A 21,388-nucleotide genomic window follows, 5' to 3' on the forward strand; every position below is an offset into this window, starting at 1 on the left:
ACCCAACACTTACCTCGAACAGTTAGTGTAGCAGATGCTTCAACTTTTCCAACTCTGTTCTCCGCTATGCATGTATAGGTCCCCTCATCTGTGCTCATCGCCTTTTTAATACGCAAGGTGTAGTCATCTTTGATGTCGTATCTGCATTTGAAACAGAGAAGATGAAAATCACTGCTCGGCTTAATGTCTTACCTGGAATATACCATCCTTATTCTATCTTGGATATATCTCTGGAACATAATTTATTATGTGGAATTAGATAATTCCACTGAACATTAATCTTCATGACACTTTTATTGCACCATGCATTACTTAAAAACTTTACAGCCATAAAATTAGTATTGCTCTGTTCATGTGGTATCAAGGCTTTATTAATAATATCAGTCACTCTGCCCTTGATCTGGAGCACTATGATAAAATAGAGCTAACACGCATCAGTTATCAATATATGACATTCCAGGTTTACCCTGAGTCTAAGTACATTACTGCATGTTTTACTTCTGGCCTTTAAAATGTTTCATCTCCATAGTAAACTGCTAACAAAGTTGACAGTTTCTTTTCTGGTGTGGGGAATATACTGATTTAAACTAACACAGTAAATAAAAAAATATGTAGGGAAAGCCATAGTCAGCGGTAAAGAATCTGCTTTGCATGCAGAAGGTCCCAGGTTCAATGCCAGGCATCTCTAGCTAGGGTTGGGAATATTCTCTATAAGACACAAGGCAAGGCTGCTGGATCAGGCTAAGTGTCCACCTAGTCCAGCATCCTGTTCTCACAGTGGCCAACCAGGTGCCTGCAGGAAAAACCCTTAGGCAGGAATCAAGCACAAGAGCACTCTCCCTTCCTGTGGTTCCAGCAACTGGTATTCAGAAGCATTACTGCCTCCAGCTGTGGAGACAGAGCATAGCCATTATTGGCCTTTTCCTCCATCAGACTGTTCTTTTTGTTCTTCAATCCCTTTTCTCTGCTTATACCAAGGACTCTGTACTTTCCAATATAATGGGAGCTGGGGACACAAGACGAGAGAATTGGCAGATTAGAAGGGAGAGTTCTTAACTCTCTCTCATTTCCTGTTTGTACATTCATGGTTTCCTCTGACTTTGCAACGAGGCTGGGGAATCTACATGGGAGAAAGTGGTCAACATGAGCAGTGCCTCTCTGGGAGAAAGTGGTCTACAAGTGCCTCTCTGCTTCTGCACTGATGTGATAGAAACACGGGGAAACCTGTCCTTCTGCCCTGAAACTTTATTTTTGTTCTGCAGGTAGGTACTGTTTCAAGTAAGTTTAAAGTTAAATAGTGTTTTTAAAGGTTAGTGAGGAAACTTCTCACTGGCAGGTACCAAGAGCTAGAAACAATACAATAAGCTGCCATGAATTAAGTAATTTGCCATTCTGATTGGCACTCATCAACAGGAAAAACGTTACTATGTTCATTAGACTAAGCACATGAGCAGCAAATGGAAATATCAAATTTCCAGAAACTGCTGATATGCTATTGTCAGAGGTTATAATTAGTATTGCTATTCTTTTTTTAAAAAAAATTTTTTTTTTCATAGAGAGCAAGCAGTGAAAGTCAGGAACTAAAGTATTTCCTTTAGTTTTTTTTAATGTTAAGACTGACTACAGTTGGAATTGAAAATAAAGAGGCAAAAATCTAAATCTGCAGATCACGATAAAGCTTGGCCATTTCATATCTGAAGAACAATTCCCACCCTTCTAGGAGTACAGAAAGTGGCTAGCATATACCTAGACAGTCAAAAGGGTATAACTGGCTTGAACTTTAATGCACACAATCTTGGATACAATTCTGACAATCAGCTTTGGGTTGCAGCTGACTCATTCCCACTTCATCTCACTGATGTACTGGTTCTGGCATGCCAGCCAGCTGCCTTGTAAACCTCAGCAGACTTCATGTTCGCACCTATCAATCATGCAATTGTGCAGAGACTGATGGGTGTACAAGTTATTTATGTAGCATGCCAGGACAGAGAGCTAGCCACAATGATAATCTTGAGTACCAGTGTGGAGATTATAGAGTAAATGTGCCCTTAGAGTGGTCAAATCAGCAGCTATTTTGAGAAGGAACACCAACTCATTGCATTCTAGCCTGCAAATTATCAGTGGGTTTCTAGACCACCCTGAAAAAGGCATGCTATCTAACGAGCAGCCAGTGTATAGCAAGGCTCATGAGATATTGCAACCATCTGTTCTCCTAAAGAATTGATGTAGTGCCCCATAGTCATCTGTTCTACTCACACTGCCCACACAAGTCATCATGGTTCACTGATAATCTATGACAGGTGAAGCAAGAAAATAAGAGGTTGGAAGTTAATTGGCTCTGAATATGCTGTGCAAAGGAATAATGTGAAATGGAAGGTTACATTTACGTATTTAAGTGACTTGTAGGGAAAGAAAATGAAAGACATATTGAGTTTAGCTTCTCTAGGTAAAATACCATAATCCAATCGACCTTTATGGTTCATTCAGTATAGGCGATGATTGTAGTCTGAACCATATAACCAACTTGTCATATGACAACCATATGATAGCCCTTGTTGTAATGAACTGGCCCTTTAAACTCAGCCAATTGGTTGGCAGTTTGAGATCATTGTCTGCATGCGAGAACTCATTCAGAGGTGGAACTAGCTCCACACATTACCACAGACATCTTGGCATATTCTGTGGTTACTTCATGAGGTGGGCTAGTATAGAATTTGCTCCGCACACAAGCAAATGAAAGCTCAAAAGTACGTACCTGCTAACCGTTGCTGCTTCTTGTTTCACCAACAAACTTTTCAAATAAGTATGATGTATCTGATCACCTCCTTACATTAGCACTAGTAAAGACCACATTAACGCTAGTGAGGACCATTGATATTAACCACTATTGTTGCTGTATTTTTCTCCTACTCTTCTTTCAAGGAGCGCAAAGCAGTGTAAACAGAAACTAATAAGAGCTCTAGAAAAGCAAATTAGATCACGAGAACAGCAAGAACTGAATTCTGATCACATCTCTCTCACATTTCCTTTACTTGTGTTCTTACAGTATTTTTACCCCTCTATAGATTGGCTCACACTCAGCAAAAGAAGTCGAAAATGTCTTTAAAAGTGTAGTTGTAAGAAGCAATTGTTAATGCCATATACAGTTATTCCTTTTCTGAAGTAATAGCTACAGATAGTCTGCTTTTCATTAAGCAGAGGGGAAAGCATACATGAGAACAGATGAAAAAACATTACTGGTTAGGAAATTCTTAAAGAAATAGGGTGATTTTGATTTTGAAATTTGGCAGTCTCTGGCTCTTATGAATGCAGTCTTTGTTGCTGGTTTGATTAACGACAGTTGTACAATAGTGTGCTGACAGTCCCTGCCATTGAGACACATTTCCCCCCCAGATATGAAGCACTGCTGAAAAATGCAACCCAATCAGATTTGGCCCCTGGACAACATGTGCTATCATCACTGTACCGTGAATTGAGATTGATTGGTAACCAGCTGTGACAAAGTGGGGGGAAAAGAGCTTTGTATTTTTCTTGGAGGAAGAACTAGAAAACTTAATTGTGTCAAAACCATTACCATCTGTAGGTGAAATAATGATTAAAATAAAACAAGTTAATCTACAATATCTAAATTTAGCTTAGATACATAAATCCTTGCTTCATACTATTATGAAGCAGTGGATTTTCAAAGTCTAAATTGTCTTCTTATTTTTTGTATATATTTCTGATCCCATCACACCTTGAGCCTATATCCTGATGGCCCATTTTCTGTAGCCCATTTTAATAAAGTAGCAGTTCTGCACTCACTTCCTTGGGAGTATGCCCCATTGAACTCAACAGAACTTACTAAGCTGCTGCCTGAGTGCTGGAAGAAAAACTCCCTGCTGCAAGGCCCATTTCCACCTGGCCTAGGGGGCAGAGCCCAAACTCACCCTGAACAGCTGGGAGGCCAGAGGGACACTGCTGGAATAACTCTTGGGTTGGGGCAACTGGCTACAATGCTTTAAACGGTTCTAATTTTAGTTCCTCTGTTTCATTTTTGTCAGGTTGGTGTTGGTTAAATGTTTAGTTAGGGTTTGGCTGTTACTTTAATTTGGGTATAACTGTAAACTGTTTATTATTGTTGTTTTATTGGTTTGTTTGTTGCTTGTACAGGATATCTTGTTTTTTAGTGTTTGATGTTTTGTTGTGTTTTATATGTTGTAAGCTGCCCAGAGTGGCTGGGGAAACCCAGCCAAATGGGTGGGATATAAATAAAAAATTGTAGTAGTAGTAGTGGTATATGTATAGATAGCACTATAAATAAATGAATTGTAATATGTTGAAATACCCCATAGAAATTAGGAATACAGTACCACAAAGATCCAGAATTCAGTTGTTTCTAGTATGGTTTGTACAGTTCTGACAATAGCAAAAGGGCATGGGACAGGAACAAGAAATGCATGTGTTATCATATAGAATGTCAGGTTTGTTCTTTAGCAAGTGGGGCTTCTGTTCTGCACTCCTGAAATATGCACGACCAGATGGGATTGGTTCCACTTGGGAGCTCCAAGTTGAGCTGAACCCTAACAAAAGAAAGGGATTATAAACAGAGCTGATCAGCTGATTAGTGGTGATTAGCTTTCCAGAACTCCAGAGTACTGTAGCTGATCCCTGCTGAAAGTGTGGCTTGGGGACAGTGACAATCAGCAGACCAGTGTTGACTTTAAGTACCACATGGATCAGCTGGTATCTTCCTTTGCAGCATGGCTTGAACTCAGCTATAACAGTCTTTCATTTAAGCAGCCTATCATTAATACTTCAATCAGTTGTACCAAATGGTTGTGCAAACAGAAGCCAGCTTGTGCAGTCAGTTTTTCCCCTTCACTCACATTCTTTCCCTGATTCCTTTGTCTTGCCTAATAGTGCATGCCAAAGGCTCCAGGGGGAAACCACATGGCATGGGGGAGAGGGACAGCCCTATGTAGCATATGCTGCAGAACTTGGAAAGGGTGTTTTAAAAAGGAAACAGTTCCAGTTCAACATGTTCAAAAAGGAACCTATTCTAGTTTATGTTTGTCCCTTTACAAAATGAGCTCGTTCCATTTGTGTTCCAGTTATCCAAATTATCCTAGCCTCACCGCCCTGGCCTTCAGCATTTGGAATGTTACAAACTGTTGTACTGTGGTATAAAATATACTTAAGAAGACTAACACAGCATCAAAACATACACACAGCGGAATGTTGTGAGGATACAGATTTAGTGGGCGTGGGCAGAAGTTATATTGTGCAAGTGGTCATTCAACTTCGTTGAATCACGACCATGTTGTTTGCAAAATATGGCAAAAGAGGGAATTCACCTCTCTTATGTGAAGATATAACACACAAAACTGCATGTTAACTGAGTTGGCCGGAAGTAAAGTGGTGGCTGGTTTGTGTAAAAATAAATAAATCTGCATTTGTTTTTATGGAGATGTCATTGAGGGGCCTGATCCTGGGGCTCCACAGGGAAACAGATGGGGCTTTGGATCCATGACTGCTTCTTACCCACACTTCCCCTGAGTCTACTACTCATGGTAGCTCTACATCCATAGAGCTTCTGCAGTATAGGGTATGTTCCTTTGTGGAGTGGAGGTGTTCCTCCTAACAGCAGAACTTATCTCTATGAGAATAGAGTCACCTTTGCCTCATCCTACCCACCTTCAGCCAGCAGCTCTTGAGATTGCTTTTTAAGCCTCTAAATTCCTATCTGAGTGGTGAGGTCATTGCCAAGTAGTAGCAACTTATCAAGACTTTTATTTATTTAGTTGCTGGTCTCTTTACCAAAAGAATAGTAGTGTTCATAAACTGTTAAAGCTGCCAGATGAGATTTATGAATTCGCCAACAAAGTATATTCCCTTTTTTGTACTTGAATTAGTTTATTTCTTGTTGTTATAAGACACAATAAAGTATAAGCAATATCCATCATGCCCTAACCAGTTATAGCGGTTACCCTGCAAAGGTTAAGACGTTTCAACACTTGGTATCATTACACTACATATTTTGATAGAACTTCTGGTATTTTTTGACTGAAAACCTTATGGTTACTAGTAGAAATTAAAGCATATTCAAAGCAGTTGGACTTTTCCAATGCAAAACATATTCAAAACAGTTGGACTTTTGGGGTGTAGGTGGGTGTAAGTAAGAGAGTTTACAATTTCTTGGAGTGGAGTGTGTGTGTATATAGTCTAAAAATCAACTGTTACACTTATTGCACAACATTGCCTGAAGACACACTTGGAATGTGTTGGATGAAAACTGACTTTCTCAGCTTGAAAGCAAGAGATTATATGTCTTCTATACATTTTTAATAATGATTAAAATTATTTACAACCAAACTAAAACATTTTATTGCAGTGTTCAAAGATGAGCAAGCAAATGCAATGGTCATAAACATTGTTAATAAAAAGTGAAAAGCATTGATGGATAATATGGTAAAAACTATTATATTAAAAATAAGGAAAGCTAGAAAGGAGTAGAAAGACAGCAAACCACCACTATACAGTTGTTTTGAAACACTACATAAAATAATTTGCCATATAATAGTTGGTATCAACCATCATCTTCACTGGCATTGACAACTAAGATAACATAAAAGTAAATCCAGTAGAAACTGAACCATTCTTTCCATCATTTTAGCAGAATGGAAAGAATAGTTGCTCTTTGTATCAGAGTTGAGGCACATTTATCCGACAGCTTGTATTACCTTTTCTGTATTGTAATTCAACCCTCAAGCACTGGAACGTGAAGACTTAGAGCATCTCAGCATGTAACAAAAATCTCAGCATATAACACAGAAACTAAATTCTCTTTGAAGAAATGAGGAAAACAGAAGACACTGGCCATTTTTTGCTTTTTAAAAATGGAAACATTATCAGAGTTGAACAGCTGGGAACAAGTCAAGGAACAAACACACCTTTTGTTGACTGTTTTGTTTTATTCTGTGTTGGTTTTAGCATTGGCTATTATAGTTTTGGAAGTGAAAATAAGTCAAATGTCTTCTAATCTTCATTTTCTACTGACAAAAGATGGATTAGTATATCAAAGGGGAGGTATTCTACCCTAGGCCTTGTAACATTCAGAACGATTATCTCATTGTAGGGTACTTCTGGCAAGATGCGGATTTCTATGATTATTGAACTTCATAATTAGCAGTTTAGTGCCCAGCTATATATGCACCTCTTCTAGCTAGAAATAAGTTTTAAAAATAAAGGGATGCATTTTTAAGAAGCAGAACTTGTGGCAGTAATGTTGTTGGCATCCGTATGACTCAAAAAACAATGAAGTGCACCTCCAAGGGCAAAGTCAAACCACTGGAGAATCACAGCACCTGCTGTGGCTGTAGAAACTGCTAACTCATAACTGCTGCCTCCTGCCCTGATTTTGCTGTGTTAGCAGCACTTAATTGCTGTGTCTGGGCAGTGTGTACTGAGGTCCTGGGCTGCCCAGACAGCAAGACCCCTCTCTTGGCCTTGCTGATGTGGTCCAAAGGAAAGCAGAGCAACACATTTGGCATGTTCCTTGGCTGCAGGAGTTGGCAGAAAGAGGTGTACAATACACCATCCAGCCACCTTAGGTATTCCACTCCGGATTTGTGTATGGTTTACTCCTTAGCCTTTTCTTCTCCTGAAGATGTCCCACAAGGCAGCACTTATGGATTTTTCCTTGGGGTTTATTCCTGGAGCCTCTCTCACAGATGAGTTTAGCCAGAAGGCAGTGAAGGTTTAGGATCAGAGCTTTCCTTCTCCTACCTTCCCAAGTTGATGAGCCCTATCTACTCTCATAAGGGACGCGGGTGGCGCTGTGGGTAAAAGCCTCAGCGCCTAGGGCTTGCCGATCGAAAGGTCGGCGGTTCGAATCCCCGCGGCGGGGTGCGCTCCCGTTGTTCAGTCCCAGCGCCTGCCAACCTAGCAGTTCGAAAGCACTCCCGGGTGCAAGTAGATAAATAGGGACCGCTTACTAGCGGGAAGGTAAACGGCGTTTCCGTGTGCGGCTCTGGCTCGCCAGAGCAGCGATGTCATGCTGGCCACGTGACCCGGAAGTGTCTCCGGACAGCGCTGGCCCCCGGCCTCTTGAGTGAGATGGGCGCACAACCCTAGAGTCTGTCAAGACTGGCCCGTACGGGCAGGGGTACCTTTACCTTTACCTTATCTACTCTCATGTCCTCCTACAGAATGTGCAGTAACCACCTTCTTGATCACTGGACCCACTATCGGTCTCATCCATTCAATTCACCAGAGCCTGTCTTTGCATGCAAGGGAAGTCCCAGACTCACCAAAAGTTTGAGACCCATTGGCTATCCTCACCTAGATTAGCCAGCCTGTTGAAACCATTCCCAGACTGTGACATATCCCATGTTGACAGCTTCTAGGAGTCACAGGTGAGAGCTGAGCGCAGGGTAGGGGCCAAAGGTGGACAAACTATCCCAGATGGATAAGGATGTGTCCCCCACCAGAAGTACTATCCCTTCCCTTACACCCTGATAATTTTGTTGTCTAGTTTTTAACAGAAAACTTTGTATTGAGGCTGCCCTTAACCTCTCCAGATGTACATAAGAATAGCAATACAGTAGTTTTTCCTTTCATTGATCAGTGGTTCAGATAATCCTTTTGTCTTCCCCATGCTTCTCGTAAATGGAATTAATCTTTCGTTGATGGTAGCACAGGAAACAAGAAAGCACAACAGATTTAGGCAGAGATGATACTGAAAGTGCTATGCTTAATACAAGAAATCACCTTTTCCCTCCTGTCCCTTTATTTAAGATGGTTAATTGTTATTAATTAAAATTGAAAATGTGCTGATGTAACCAAGGATTAGATCCCTCATGCCACAGAGAAAAGTCTTACTTCTAATTAATTTGCAATACACATAGGGCTGCATTTAGTTGCAATCTGTGCTGTGATTAACTTGACTAAAGCACATAGCATTATAGTGTGTTATTAACTCATATTTCATTGAAAGGTCATTTTCCCCTTGGTTGTGTCTTGTAGAAGCTTCAGTTAAATACCCAAGCATTTAATGCACAGGATATCAAAGCTCCTTTGTTGTGTACACTTAGCATTTTTTAAAAATCAACTCCATAGTTTCTTAACTACCTTTCAAAAGTAATTTGAAAGTGTGAGGTGGATTCTCAGGGCTAATATTGAATAGAAAAGGTATCCATTAGTCCATTAGGATTTTCAATTTAAAAACCCCCCAATCATCTATCCCTTTTTGTGGGTTACAAAACATTGCCTTTCGGGTGAGAATTAGTTAGCCCTCCCCTCTGAATGCTGTTTCCTGTTTCCTGCTTCCTACTACTCTGCCCTCCTCCTTGCAGGGGGTTGGACTCGATGGCCCTTGTGGTCTATTCCAACTATGATTCTATGATTCCTTATCAGGATTCCTAGGTATTGTAAGAAAAGAGACAGTTCTACCCTGGTCCTGTTATCTCCCACTCAAAAATGGACTAAACAAAAAAAATTCCTTCCAGTAGCACCTTAAAGACCAACTAAGTTAGTTCTTGGTATGAGCTTTCGTGTGCATGCACACTTCTTCAGATACTTTCGTGTGCATGCACACGAAAGCTCATACCAAGAACTAACTTAGTTGGTCTTTAAGGTGCTACTGGAAGGATTTTTTTTTGTTTTGACTATGGCAGACCAACACGGCTACCTATCTGTAACTCAAAAATGGACTGTGAGCTTCTCATTCTCAAAAAGCATAAGGAACTACTGGGTGAGATCCCATGGTCTGAAATACTAAAAAAATGCTCAAAGAGAAGGAAGTTGAAGGTGGATGGGAGTTTCTAAAAGGTGAAATAGTGAAGGTAAAAAAGCAGGCAATTCTAACAAGAAAGAAAAGGGCATCAAAAGAGGCATCAAGAAATTGGTGTGGCTGCAGAAGGCACTTACAGATGATCTGAGATTTAAGAAGGGTGTGTTTAGGAAATGAAAGAAAGGGAAAATAAAAAAAGGAGGAGTGTACATGAGTAGCCAATAGTTGAAGGAAGGAGGTGAGGCAGGCCAAAACTCATAATGAGGCAGGCAAATGTTGTCCCCATCTTCAAAAAGGAGAAAAAAGAAGACCCAGGTAACTACTGACCAGTCAGCTTGACACTGATACTAGGAAAGGTCCTAGAACAGATAATTAAGCAATCAGCCTGTGAGCACTTACAAAAGGATGCTGTAACTACTAAGACCCAGCATGGGTTTCTCAAAAATAAGTCATTCCAGATTAATCTCTTTCATACTTTTGATAGAGTTACAAGCTTGGCAGATCAGGGGAATGCTGTGGATGTAGTGTTTCTTGATTTCATTAAGGCATGATATTCTTGCAAGGAAGCTAGTAAAATATGGGCTGGATAAGTTAACTGTCAGCTGGATTTGTAGCTGGTTGACTGACCAAACGCAAAGAGTGCTCACTAATAGTCCCTTGTCATCCTAGAAAAAAGTAACAAAGGGGATGCCACAGGGTTTTGTCCTGAGACTGTTGTTGTTCAACATCTTTATAAATGACTTGGATGAATGAATTGAGGGGGTGCTCATCTAATTAGAGAGGTTTCTAATCCCACAGAAGACTGAATTGGGATTCAAGATAACCTTAACGAGAACTAGGCCCAAGGCACAATAATTTATTTCAATAGGGACAAATGTCAGGGTTCTACACTTAGGCAGGAATAACCAGCTGCACATATATCAGATGGGGTTGGGGGGGGGGGAGACACCTGGCTTGCCAGTAGTACATGTAAAGGATCTAGGGGTCTTAGCAGACCACAAGCTTAACATGAGTCAACAGTATAATGCAGCAGCAAAAAAGCCAATGTGATTCTAGGCTGCATCAATTAAAAGTATAGTGTCCCCATTAAAGGAGGTAATAGTACCACTCTATTCTGCCTTGGTTAGACCACACCTGGAATACTGTGTCGAGTTGGTGAGGCACAATTTAAGGAACATATTGACAAGCTGGAGTGTGTGTGCAGAGGAGGGTGACCAAGATAATCAAGGGTCTGGAAACCAAGCCTTATGTGGAATGGTTGAGGGAGTTCAACATGTTTAGCTTGGTAAAGAAAAAATTGAGAGGAGATACGATAGCTATCATCAAATAACTAAAGGACTGTTACATGGAAGGTGGAGCAAGCTTATTTTCTCCTGCTCTGGAGGTTACAGCCCGAACCAATGGTTTAAGTTACAAGACAGAAGATTCCAACTAAACACCAGGAAGAATTTTCTGATGGCAAGAGCTGTTCCACAGTGGAACAGTCTCCCTTAGAAGATTGTGGAGGAACAGAACCTCCATCTGCCTCCTCTTTAAGAACTTCAACTTGCTCACCTTAAGGTGAGAGATGTTTGCAGAGCTGTCAAGAAAACCAGAAAAAGAGCTCAGCAGTTGCTGTGGGTGCTTTTTAGTGATGTCATAACTTTGCTATTTGGTGATGTCATAATCATTTCTGCCTTTAGAGAAATATTGCCAGTCTCTGTCCTGGATAGCAAGTTTTCAGGTAACTAAAACACATTTTAATGAAAACTACAATAGCCAGAGTAATTATTCTCCCACTGCCCCAATAGCTATTGACTGAGCTGACAACACAATGATTTCTGAAATTTAGAAGAAATCCCCGAAGTGCCTGGAAATTGACAGGCAACCAATGGCAGTCCTTTAATAGCAAAGTAATGTACTCTCTGCTACTAACTCCAGCTAACAGTGGCAGTCACTGAATTCTAGAGTAGCTGAAGTGTCCAAACAATAAAAGGCTGGCACACATAGTTATTGCTATAATTGGTCCTTGAGGTGACTAGGTGATAAATGATGGTATCTGAGATCCCTCTCTTAAAGGATAAAGCTGTAGCTTCTGCTGAAACTCTTTGAATCTAAGGGCAATTGGACATCACCATTTTAGACTGAGATATGGTGAAGCAGTAGTTATTAGTTAGCAGGTTTCTTTTCTTTTCTTGTGTATTCCATGCTTTTATTTTGTATTTTTAATGTTGTGAACTACTCTGAGAGCTACACATGAAGGGCAGTATATAAATAAAATATAAAATAAATAAATAAATAAATATAATTGCTACACTATTATGCCAGTTGAGAACTCACTTCAGTTTTCCCATGAAAATATGTGAAGAAGAGAATTTCTAAAAGGTGAACATAACCCAAATTTCCATTTCATCCATCCTTGTAAAGGAAATAGAAGGGTCTCTTCACCACAACTACAGACTGCTAGAACAGCCTGAAGTTGGCTTCAGATTTCCTTTGGCTCCATCTACATCATGAATTCAAAACTTTGTTGACTGGGGGGTGAAAATAATGCCTTGGTTATTGCTGATACCCTTCAGTATCTGTAGCTGCAGTGAAGCCAACAGCAATAGCAACATGCAAATTTTGGTGCTGGGTCAAGATGTTACCCCAAAATAGGGTAACAGTTGGGATGGTTTGCCTCCATTCAAATTACAGAAACATGATTATTTATGATTTATTGTATAGTTAGGAACATTTAATTTACTTTATAATTTATAACTGCAGACTTCATACAATTCACTTTGTTCTTTGTTTGTTTTGTTAAGTCATTATGATCTATTTTCAAAGTTAAACCAATTTCAAACTTGGGAGGTGGAAGAGGGAATCAGAAGGAAATACCCAGCCAAGTCACGCTCAAAACAGACCCACTTAAATCAGTGGATAAGTATATTGATTGCAATGGGTCTGTTCAATGACTAATGTTGGATATCACCTAGAAAGTTTGTTCTTGTACTTAAGCACACAAAGCATAATTCTGCTATTTAGTATTTCTACAGTGGTTTTTCAGTATAATAACCTACAATCACATCTCTTTCCTCCTGTATGGTATGGTTGCTTGCCACTTTCAATTCCTTAGACCAGAGCTTTCCAAACTGTGTCACGACACATTAGTGTGTCAGCTGCAGTGTGTAGGTCTGTTGTGCAAATGCTTGGAAAGGAGTTAGTTTAACCTCCATAGTAAAACTGAATTTCTGTGTCGCAAAATGCATGTTTAAAAAGTGTGCCACCAACATAAAAATTTGGAAGGCTTTGCCTTAGACCAATACTCATTTAATCAGAAAATGTCCGTACATGCAACTCACAAGTACAGATTGTAATTTCATTAAAGGGGTATTTACTGAACTTGAGCAAGCTACTCATAGTAGTAATACAAAAAAGAACCATGCAATATTTTTAAAGAAACTGACAAATGCATGCATTCAGTGCAGTAGCCTCAGTCTCACAAGAATTGGCACTGCTATCTTCTTCCATGTAAAGGTTTAAACACTTATTACAGTATGTCATAAATTTTAACTTGTAATTGAAAATCTTTCCACTTTCTTAAGGGGGGGGGGATCTTGTATCACTTGCTACATAATTACAGGCTATGCAGCTGGTCTCTCAGGCTTTGCTAGAAATTTGAAAACATGAAACGCTGCACAAGCCCTAATCAAATTTTATTAAACGTTAAGCCAAAGAAATGTCATCACCCATACCACAGCATAACAGTGGCTCCCTATCTAAGCCTAAATAAAGCAGAAGATTTGGGATTTGATTCTGGCCATATTTAGTTAGAAGTTGTTATGGATGCTCTCTATCATTTAGGGACCTCACTGCCCTTCAATATAAATGTGTCAGTCCTATTTGCATGAAACACACATCAAAGAGAAAACTAGTCATATTAATAAGCTACTTGAAGAGGCACACCATTCCTACTAGTCAGTTTACATTTTCCAAACACTAGGAATTATATCTAACCACTTTGATTGACTACCTTTGGAATATTCTGGTGGCCAGAATCTGGCCTGTATTTTACAATTTACACTCTAAAATAGGCATAGGCAAACTCAGCCCTCCGGATGTTTTGGGACTACAACTCCCATCATCCCTGACCACTGGTCCTGTTAGCTAGGGATGATGGAAGTTGTAGTCCCAAAAACATCTGGAGGGCCGAGTTTGCCTATGCCTGCTCTAAAGCAACAGTCAATTGTAAAACCTATTATTTCAGTCATGGGTATCAAGCTGGTGATCTAACAGTTTCTTGTTTACCTACAGTAGTTTGACATGAGTCATACCTGATTAAATGTTTTCCTTGTCTTTGTGAGGTATGGTGGGTTTAAACTTATGCAGATTTTTTTAGAGCAATATATACAGTGGAACCTCGGTTTTCGAATGTAATCTGTTCCGGACGTCCATTTGACTTCCAAAATGTTCAGAAACCGAGAATAAATGAGCTGACTGCAAAGTCAATTGGGGCGGACGGAATGAAAAACGTGCATTCAAAAACAGAAGCATTCACTTCTGAGTTTTTGGTGTTCGGCTTCCGAGACGTTCGATAACCAAGGTTTGGCTGCACCAGGTATTTTTATCCTTGATAAAATGCATGCTGTGTTGGGTCAGTGATTCAAATGGGCTACTCCTATAATAAACCTTGTAACCAGCCAGAGCATAAATTCTGCATGGTACTGTTTTTAAAATGCCACTATGTTTTCAAAACAGATTATGAATTTGTTGATATTTATTCATGATCTATAAATGTAAAGGAAAAAAATGCAAATGAAACAATAAATATATGTATGTTACTAACAATATTTTGCTCTAATCTGTTTCCAATAGTTTCTCCTCAGGATTTGCATTTGCTTTGACTTAATACTGAATATGTCTGATGTTGTTGTTGGCAACACTGGTGGTCAATTCATCTGATTCATGCACCCCCAGGGTGGCATGAATGCTTCTTGCTCATTGCTGTATTCTTGTTGATCCAGTAATGAAAGCAAAGAACCACAATGTGGGACAGGTAAATGACATGGCTCCTTTCCTGACCTCTTTACAGATATAATCAAAGAGGGATGGGATCCACCCACAAGGAAGTACTGTACGTATGAGCGTATAAAATTAGCTCTGATGTTTAGGCATGTGAAATTTTAACTACCAGATGTAACCTAGGGCTACATTCACAAGATAACACTCAGAGAAGTCCTGAGCATTATGATTAAAGTTGGGAGTGGTTGTGTGGTGTTTCTCCAATGTTTCTCGCGGACATAGCTGAACACATATTTTGCCTATATTTATCCATGTTTGATTAATTAGCCAAACACAATGACTTTTGCAAACTTCCTGCCTCTCACACTCTGTCACTTTAACAACAGCATCTGCCAGGCCAAGACTGATCCACAGGCTAGAGGTTCCTCATCACTGGATTCAATGGTGAGAGCTCTGTGCTCATTCATATTTGTCAGCCTAAAGGCAAAAACATTGTACTGTGGAAGCACATGTTCAACAGGCAATAAAAATCCAGCATTCAACTAAAGTCCAAAACATTTTTCTGATTAATGTGATCAAGTACAGCAATCAGAATCACCAGAAAGGAGAATAGCAATTAGTATTTTTCATACCTTCCTCTTGGCAAGTCATTGTCATCTTTCTTCCAACGCACTGTTGGCTGAGGATCGCCTTGTACCTGGCATCTGAATTCTACAACTTCTTCCTCCAAAACCACTTGGTTGATTGGTCTCCTGAGAAATGTGGGTCGTTCTTGAAAACAAGAGTTCCAAATTAAACAAGTTGGCTTTATTCAATTTCAAATCTTTGGGAACAATCCAGTCCTCAGCAAACATAGTGCCTGTATGCTCAACTGAGCCTTGTTTCTCCTTCTCCCACTAGAAACCATAAAGTGGAATGACAGGTGTGCCTTCCATGTCTCCAAACTGAACTCCTGCCTCTCTGCAAACAAGTTATTTGTGCTCTGACAGGAAGGCAGAAATGGGACTCTACTGAGCACATGGGAATCCTGTACAGGCTAAATGGAAAAAGCTAGGTATTTGCTATGGCCATTTCACAAACCCAAGCAATCAAAAACAGTTGCAGTTACTGCATGAGAAATGTGTTCATTTATATTATATATGGAGACAAGATGTGATTGCAGAAGCTTCATCTCTTGATTGCTACCACCTCAGCTAGTCATGTGAGTCAACTCTAACTTTTCCAGTGACCATGGGTAAATTGAATACATGTTTCTTTAAGGCAAAGCACAATATGTTGCATGTTTTAACCATAAAGAGCTTGCAAGAAAACAATCACAGAAGTGCATACTAGATACCAAGGACATGCAAACCGAAGTATTCATTATTTTAATTTTGCACCATCTCTACTATTTTCTGTATGACTTCCAGGAAAAAATAGTAATTTCCCAAGTTGTGTTCTCAGAGAGTATTGTGAGTTTGTCCAATAGCTAATTATACTACTATAGAATGATCACAATGAATGCCATTGCCAAAGCAATTAACATTCTTTATGCAAGATTAACTGGATTTGAATCACCTGCATAACTTGCTTGCAATGTTAATCTCTCAGGAGACAAAAGAATACTGGTTTCTTGTGTATGCTAAATAAAGTATTGTCTTACATCACTCAGTTAAGTTAATTTCATAGCAGATTTTTGGAAATATGACTTGCTGTTTTAAAAAATCTGCCTATAAATTTTGGTGGCATAATTATAATTGCTGTTCTGTCAACAGCATTCAACAGATAAATTAAAATCATAGCTATAGATAACACGTATAACGTAGCCATTTTATAAGCTTTAGCTGAGTAAATAATGAACACTCTCAGACTTTGTTTCTGTGTGAATATTGAAAGCTTTTGAAGAGGGTAATAAAATAGGTCACAGTTATATGTCGTGTCTGCTGTTTGGACTATGGCTGTTATGACCTTTATAACTTCGAATAAACTTTGCTTGTAGTTATAAATGTTTGCTACCTATCACATTAATAAATTCACAGAGGCTTAAGTTATGGTACAACACTTGACAGGACATACAAGAGCAGGACATTTTCAAAAATATAAAGTAGTGGGGAAATTCCTTACTAGCTCTCATGAAGCTCCCACCAATGAACTCAAAAGTTCCCCACTGGTAAAGTGCCTTCTTAAGTTCACTCAGATTCTTTCTTCAATATGAGGACACAAATCCCTTTGCTCCTCTGCCCATCTGAGACATCTTAGAACGCTCAATTTCTACCCCCCACCTCCAGCAGCCGAATATAAAAGTAAAAAAGTACTAAATTGCTAGTGCCAGTTGTTGTTAAATGAAAGCGCTAATATTCTTTACTTTTTAAAAATCTTTATGAAAGTTTAAATAGTGACTTATTGAGTTAATCCTGCCCCAGAGAAAATTCCTTTTTAAAAAGTACTGTATGATAGAATGTAGATATATTACTGAATGCAAGATTGCAAGGCTTCCAGAAATTGATCCTATCTTGATCAGTGGAAAAATCCTTGACCAGCTTTAGAAGCTGGTGACACATAGTTTAGCCTTTCTACTTACTTATTTATTTGTATACATGCAGTCCTTTGGCAGAACATATGATGGTTTCAGATACTTTCCCACCATACACCTCAAGGGGGAAAAACCTTGCAAATCGTCACTCTGTCTAAATTTAAGAAACAAGCTCTAAGAAACTGGTGGATTGAGGGCTGTTTTATGCTACCATACACAGACTCAAAGCTATCTTTTTCACGTTTTTTGCTCTAATATATAGGAGTTTATCCAATGGTGGCTTTGTGCTCATGGAAAGCACTTCCACTCAGGTAAGGTTGTGCACATGATTTTCACCAATTTACAGCTGTTCTGAACTGCAGGGCAAAAAGAATGGTTTGCAAATGGATTGGTGAAGGATGTCAAAAACACCAGAGTGATCAATTCTAGTGTTTTATTATAAGGAAGAGTAAACTTACAACACAGCCTTCAAAGCCCCACTCCCGTTACAGATTCAGGATGGACCAAAACGAAGCAAGGAGAGGTCTTAATGACTTGTTTGCACCCAAGCAAACATTTATACCTTCTTTACACACAAAGCATCTTATGTCACTTTGGCCAGACCCTCCCATTACTCCACCTGGCTGATGAGGGCATAGGTGGCAAATATCCAAGTCTTACAGATAGCTTCCTTCTCTGGGCCCAGAGCCCAGCACTCCAAGCCCACAGATGAGCGTAAGGTCAAAGGCAGTCAATTAGCCTAAACATAGCAAGTGCATAAACATAGGTGATCTCATATTTACAACTACCACCAATTTATTTCAGAGTTATCTTGACTACCAAGATGGCATTTACAAGGCTTCTGGCACAATCTCACCTTTGGTCCAAACAGCTATCCATAGAGCCCCTACCCTACCCCATGCCCCCTGGAAAGAGTAGGACAGGATACAGAAGGCTGCAGCTGGTGGAAAGGATCAACCACGCCTTGCACAAGCAATGTAAAGCCACTATTGGCTACAATCCACTACCTATAATGAAGCAGTACATAGACAACTAAGAGCATCTTTGGATGTTGCTTTCTATAGAAAAAAATCAGTCAACTACAAGTCTAAGAAACCTTCTCCATTACCTCAGAGAAACCAACAATTGAACTGATACTGGATTTCTGTGTCCTTAACAATGTACACCCACATAACTTAAAGAATAGGGATCCTGACAACATAAATGATGCATTGTATATCATGTTACTTTTGTGAATAAAAACATGTATTTAGGACAGATACATATTAGATATTTAGATGCACTTCTAACACATATATTTAATCTCAGTTTGGGTTTCCTATATATGTAGTGGGTTACTAGAGTGGAGGGGTGTGTAGAATTTCCACACTTACACACTAAAAATACGCCCTGACAATGCTGCTTGTTAACATACAGAAAATATTCTCAATTTGCATTGGACATTATCCAATCAAGATCACATCTTGGTAGAAGATTCTGAAAATCACATTTTCCTTAAGTACGGGTACTCATAGCCCCATTTCTCTCTTTTTATTTTGTTGAGTGTATTTAAAGTTTTAGTCCAATGTTGTTTAAGAAAAATGCTTTATGTACAATTCTAGTCCTGACCTCCCTACTGTTCCCACAGGACCGCTGGTAACCAGCCTACTTACTGTTACTCAGTTTCACCAGAGGCAATGCCTGAAGCTAAATTCACAGCATGGGGACCTAGAGATCAGTTATGAGTGACACACCAAAATTGACTTTAGGTAGAAAGCATTTCAAGACCAAAATAATAAGGGATTGAATCCTGGAAATGTTTGAAAACCAATATGTAGAAACATTTAAAACAGGATATGGACAAAGCGAAGGCATTTTTCACATGTTTTAAAGGAAGAAGAAAGATTAATCAGCAAATGACTAATTAACTTCTGTCTATCTCTTTCAGCACTTTCTGTGGACTTGCCAGAAATGTTACTAAATGCTTTCAGTTTCCCACACAAACCAACCTTAATTTCCTGTTCTGGGTTTTATTTTAAGTACATGACCAACATTTACAGGTCTGGGTTTCTAGAAAAAGGCATTTAAATCAATATTAAACACCTAAGGTGGAATGTTTAAGTGCCTTGAGTTGCTTAAGGCAGACTTCCTGCAGCCAAAATAACAATTACTAGTGTTAACTTTAGCACTTCCATGGGCAGGTTAACTTCATGGCAGGTCATACTGCTTAAGCACATTAATAAAACTATCTCAAGTAGTCAGAAAACTCATCATCTTAACATGGTGAAATTTTACCATATCTTTATTAGAGTGAGTTGCTCATGGAAAGCAATGTCATCTCAGATACACACAAAACACAGGTAAACACGACTTGCCATGATAATGGTAGGTTTGGGGTTTTGTTTTTTTAATGTGTGGTAATTCAAGCAAACAGCGTGGTGTTAGGTCCATGCTTATTGGGACTTATAAATCAAGTAAAATGCATTTTAACTGGAAATTAGAATGCCTCCTCCCCATGTTCTATAATTTTATCATGTTGCAAAAGTCACTAGGTAAAGCCAATATAAAAATGTAATATGTGAATCATACTGAAAATTGATGTTGGCCCAACATCAAGGGGTCATTTCAGAAAAATGCAAAACATGCTTGCCTGGCAAATAATAATGTCGGCCCATAGCTATGGCAGGTGGGATTGCCAAGCTTGCCAAAGTCTTTCCCCCCAGATGCCTGCCCCACTTTAAAAACTTTTGCCAAATGCGTAAAGATGAATGCACACACGTTAAATGTGCATAAGTTGTGGGCTTACAGTACATATTTTCATTACATTTCCTTTTGATACTGTTTCTTCTTCCTGCCTACATGGTCTGGAAGAAGGAAAGTTAACCAAATTATTCACAGACACTTAAATAATATTTGTTTGCCGTTCTCTTGTATGAACCACTTTCTACATCCAGTGCCTGACAGACGTGAATGTTTATGCACTCCTGAGGTTGCAAAGCATTCCTATTTCAACTACCTTCAGATAACCAAAGAGTGTAGTTCTGCAGATTTTGTACTGGTACCAATGGAGATCCAAAGAAGCATTCAAGGGAAACAGTGTATATCGGGGACAGACAATTTCAGTCCTGAAAAAGTTTATCTAAAGTTATTTATTTGCTCTAATGCTATTATAGTGGCTACCATGGAGTCAACGCAGAATTTAAATGTGAGTTTCCTATAATACAGACCCAACGCTATAGCCCAGTACAATCCTCAGAAGTCCTAATAAGTTTAATGGGAGTTACTCCTAGTGAACCCCACTGGATGAAATGCATATTAAATAGACAATAATGTCTGATAAATTACTAGTAAAGAGAAAGTCTTTGGGTTGTAGTCAACTAACTTTTGCTCAGAGTTATTGGCATCCATCTGTCTTGAGAGACGATGCAGTGTACCTCCAAGGGTGAAGTCAAACCACTGGAGAATCACAGTGCCTGCTGTGGCTGCAGAGACCGGTAACTCACAACTGCTGCCTGCATTGGTTTTGCTGTGTTAGCAGCACCGGAGTGACCTCTCCAAGGCACAAGCCTGGGCAGTGTGTATGGTGGCCCTAGACAGCTCAGATGACAAGACTCCGCTCTTGGACTCACTGATGTGGTCCAAAGAAAAACAGAGCAATACATTTGGTACCAGCTTGGCTGCAGAAGTTGCCAGAAGAATTGTCCACTCCACTCTGAATTTGAGTAGTGTTTATTTCTTAGCCTTTTCCTCTCCCAAAGATGTCCCACAAGGCAGCGAGCTGATCAGAGTAGATCCATGGAAATTCATTGCCATGACTAATTTAGGTCCATTAATCTGAATGGTTCTACTCTGAGAAAAAGTTAGTTGAATACAATTCTGGCCAGCTTGAAGAATGAACGAAACAGATCTGCCAAAATAAACTATTTTGTGGGATTGAAATGTGTACTTTTACTTTAAAGAAGTGGTGAAAAATAAAGACATTGATTAAACTCCCATGTGTAGAGGAATATATACTATGATGATCACTAAAATGTTCTTTTGGATAGACATTTACATTTACAAACGATTTTCATTCCTAGCACTAAATTCTTTTAGCAAAATTCATTGGGATTTTCTGTACTTTCAGACAGCAATCCACATTG

The 21,388-nt window shown here is 39.3% G+C and overlaps 1 protein-coding gene across 20 annotated transcripts in view; it reads right to left on the reverse strand.

Moving 5' to 3' along the window:
* Nucleotides 1-21,388, reverse strand: part of ROBO2 (roundabout guidance receptor 2) — a 939,553-nt gene that overhangs the window by 138,214 nt on the left and 779,951 nt on the right. For all 20 annotated transcript variants that reach the window (XM_077927271.1, XM_028726915.2, XM_028726916.2 and 17 more), the window contains 2 exons: nucleotides 15,388-15,526; nucleotides 14-141 (listed from right to left, as the gene is read on the reverse strand). In XM_077927271.1, the coding sequence (XP_077783397.1) occupies nucleotides 14-141; nucleotides 15,388-15,526 (267 nt within the window). The remainder of the gene's footprint in view (nucleotides 1-13; nucleotides 142-15,387; nucleotides 15,527-21,388) is intronic.

The sequence above is a fragment of the Podarcis muralis genome, chromosome 4, assembly GCF_964188315.1.
Source record: "Podarcis muralis chromosome 4, rPodMur119.hap1.1, whole genome shotgun sequence".
NCBI lineage: Eukaryota > Metazoa > Chordata > Lepidosauria > Squamata > Lacertidae > Podarcis > Podarcis muralis.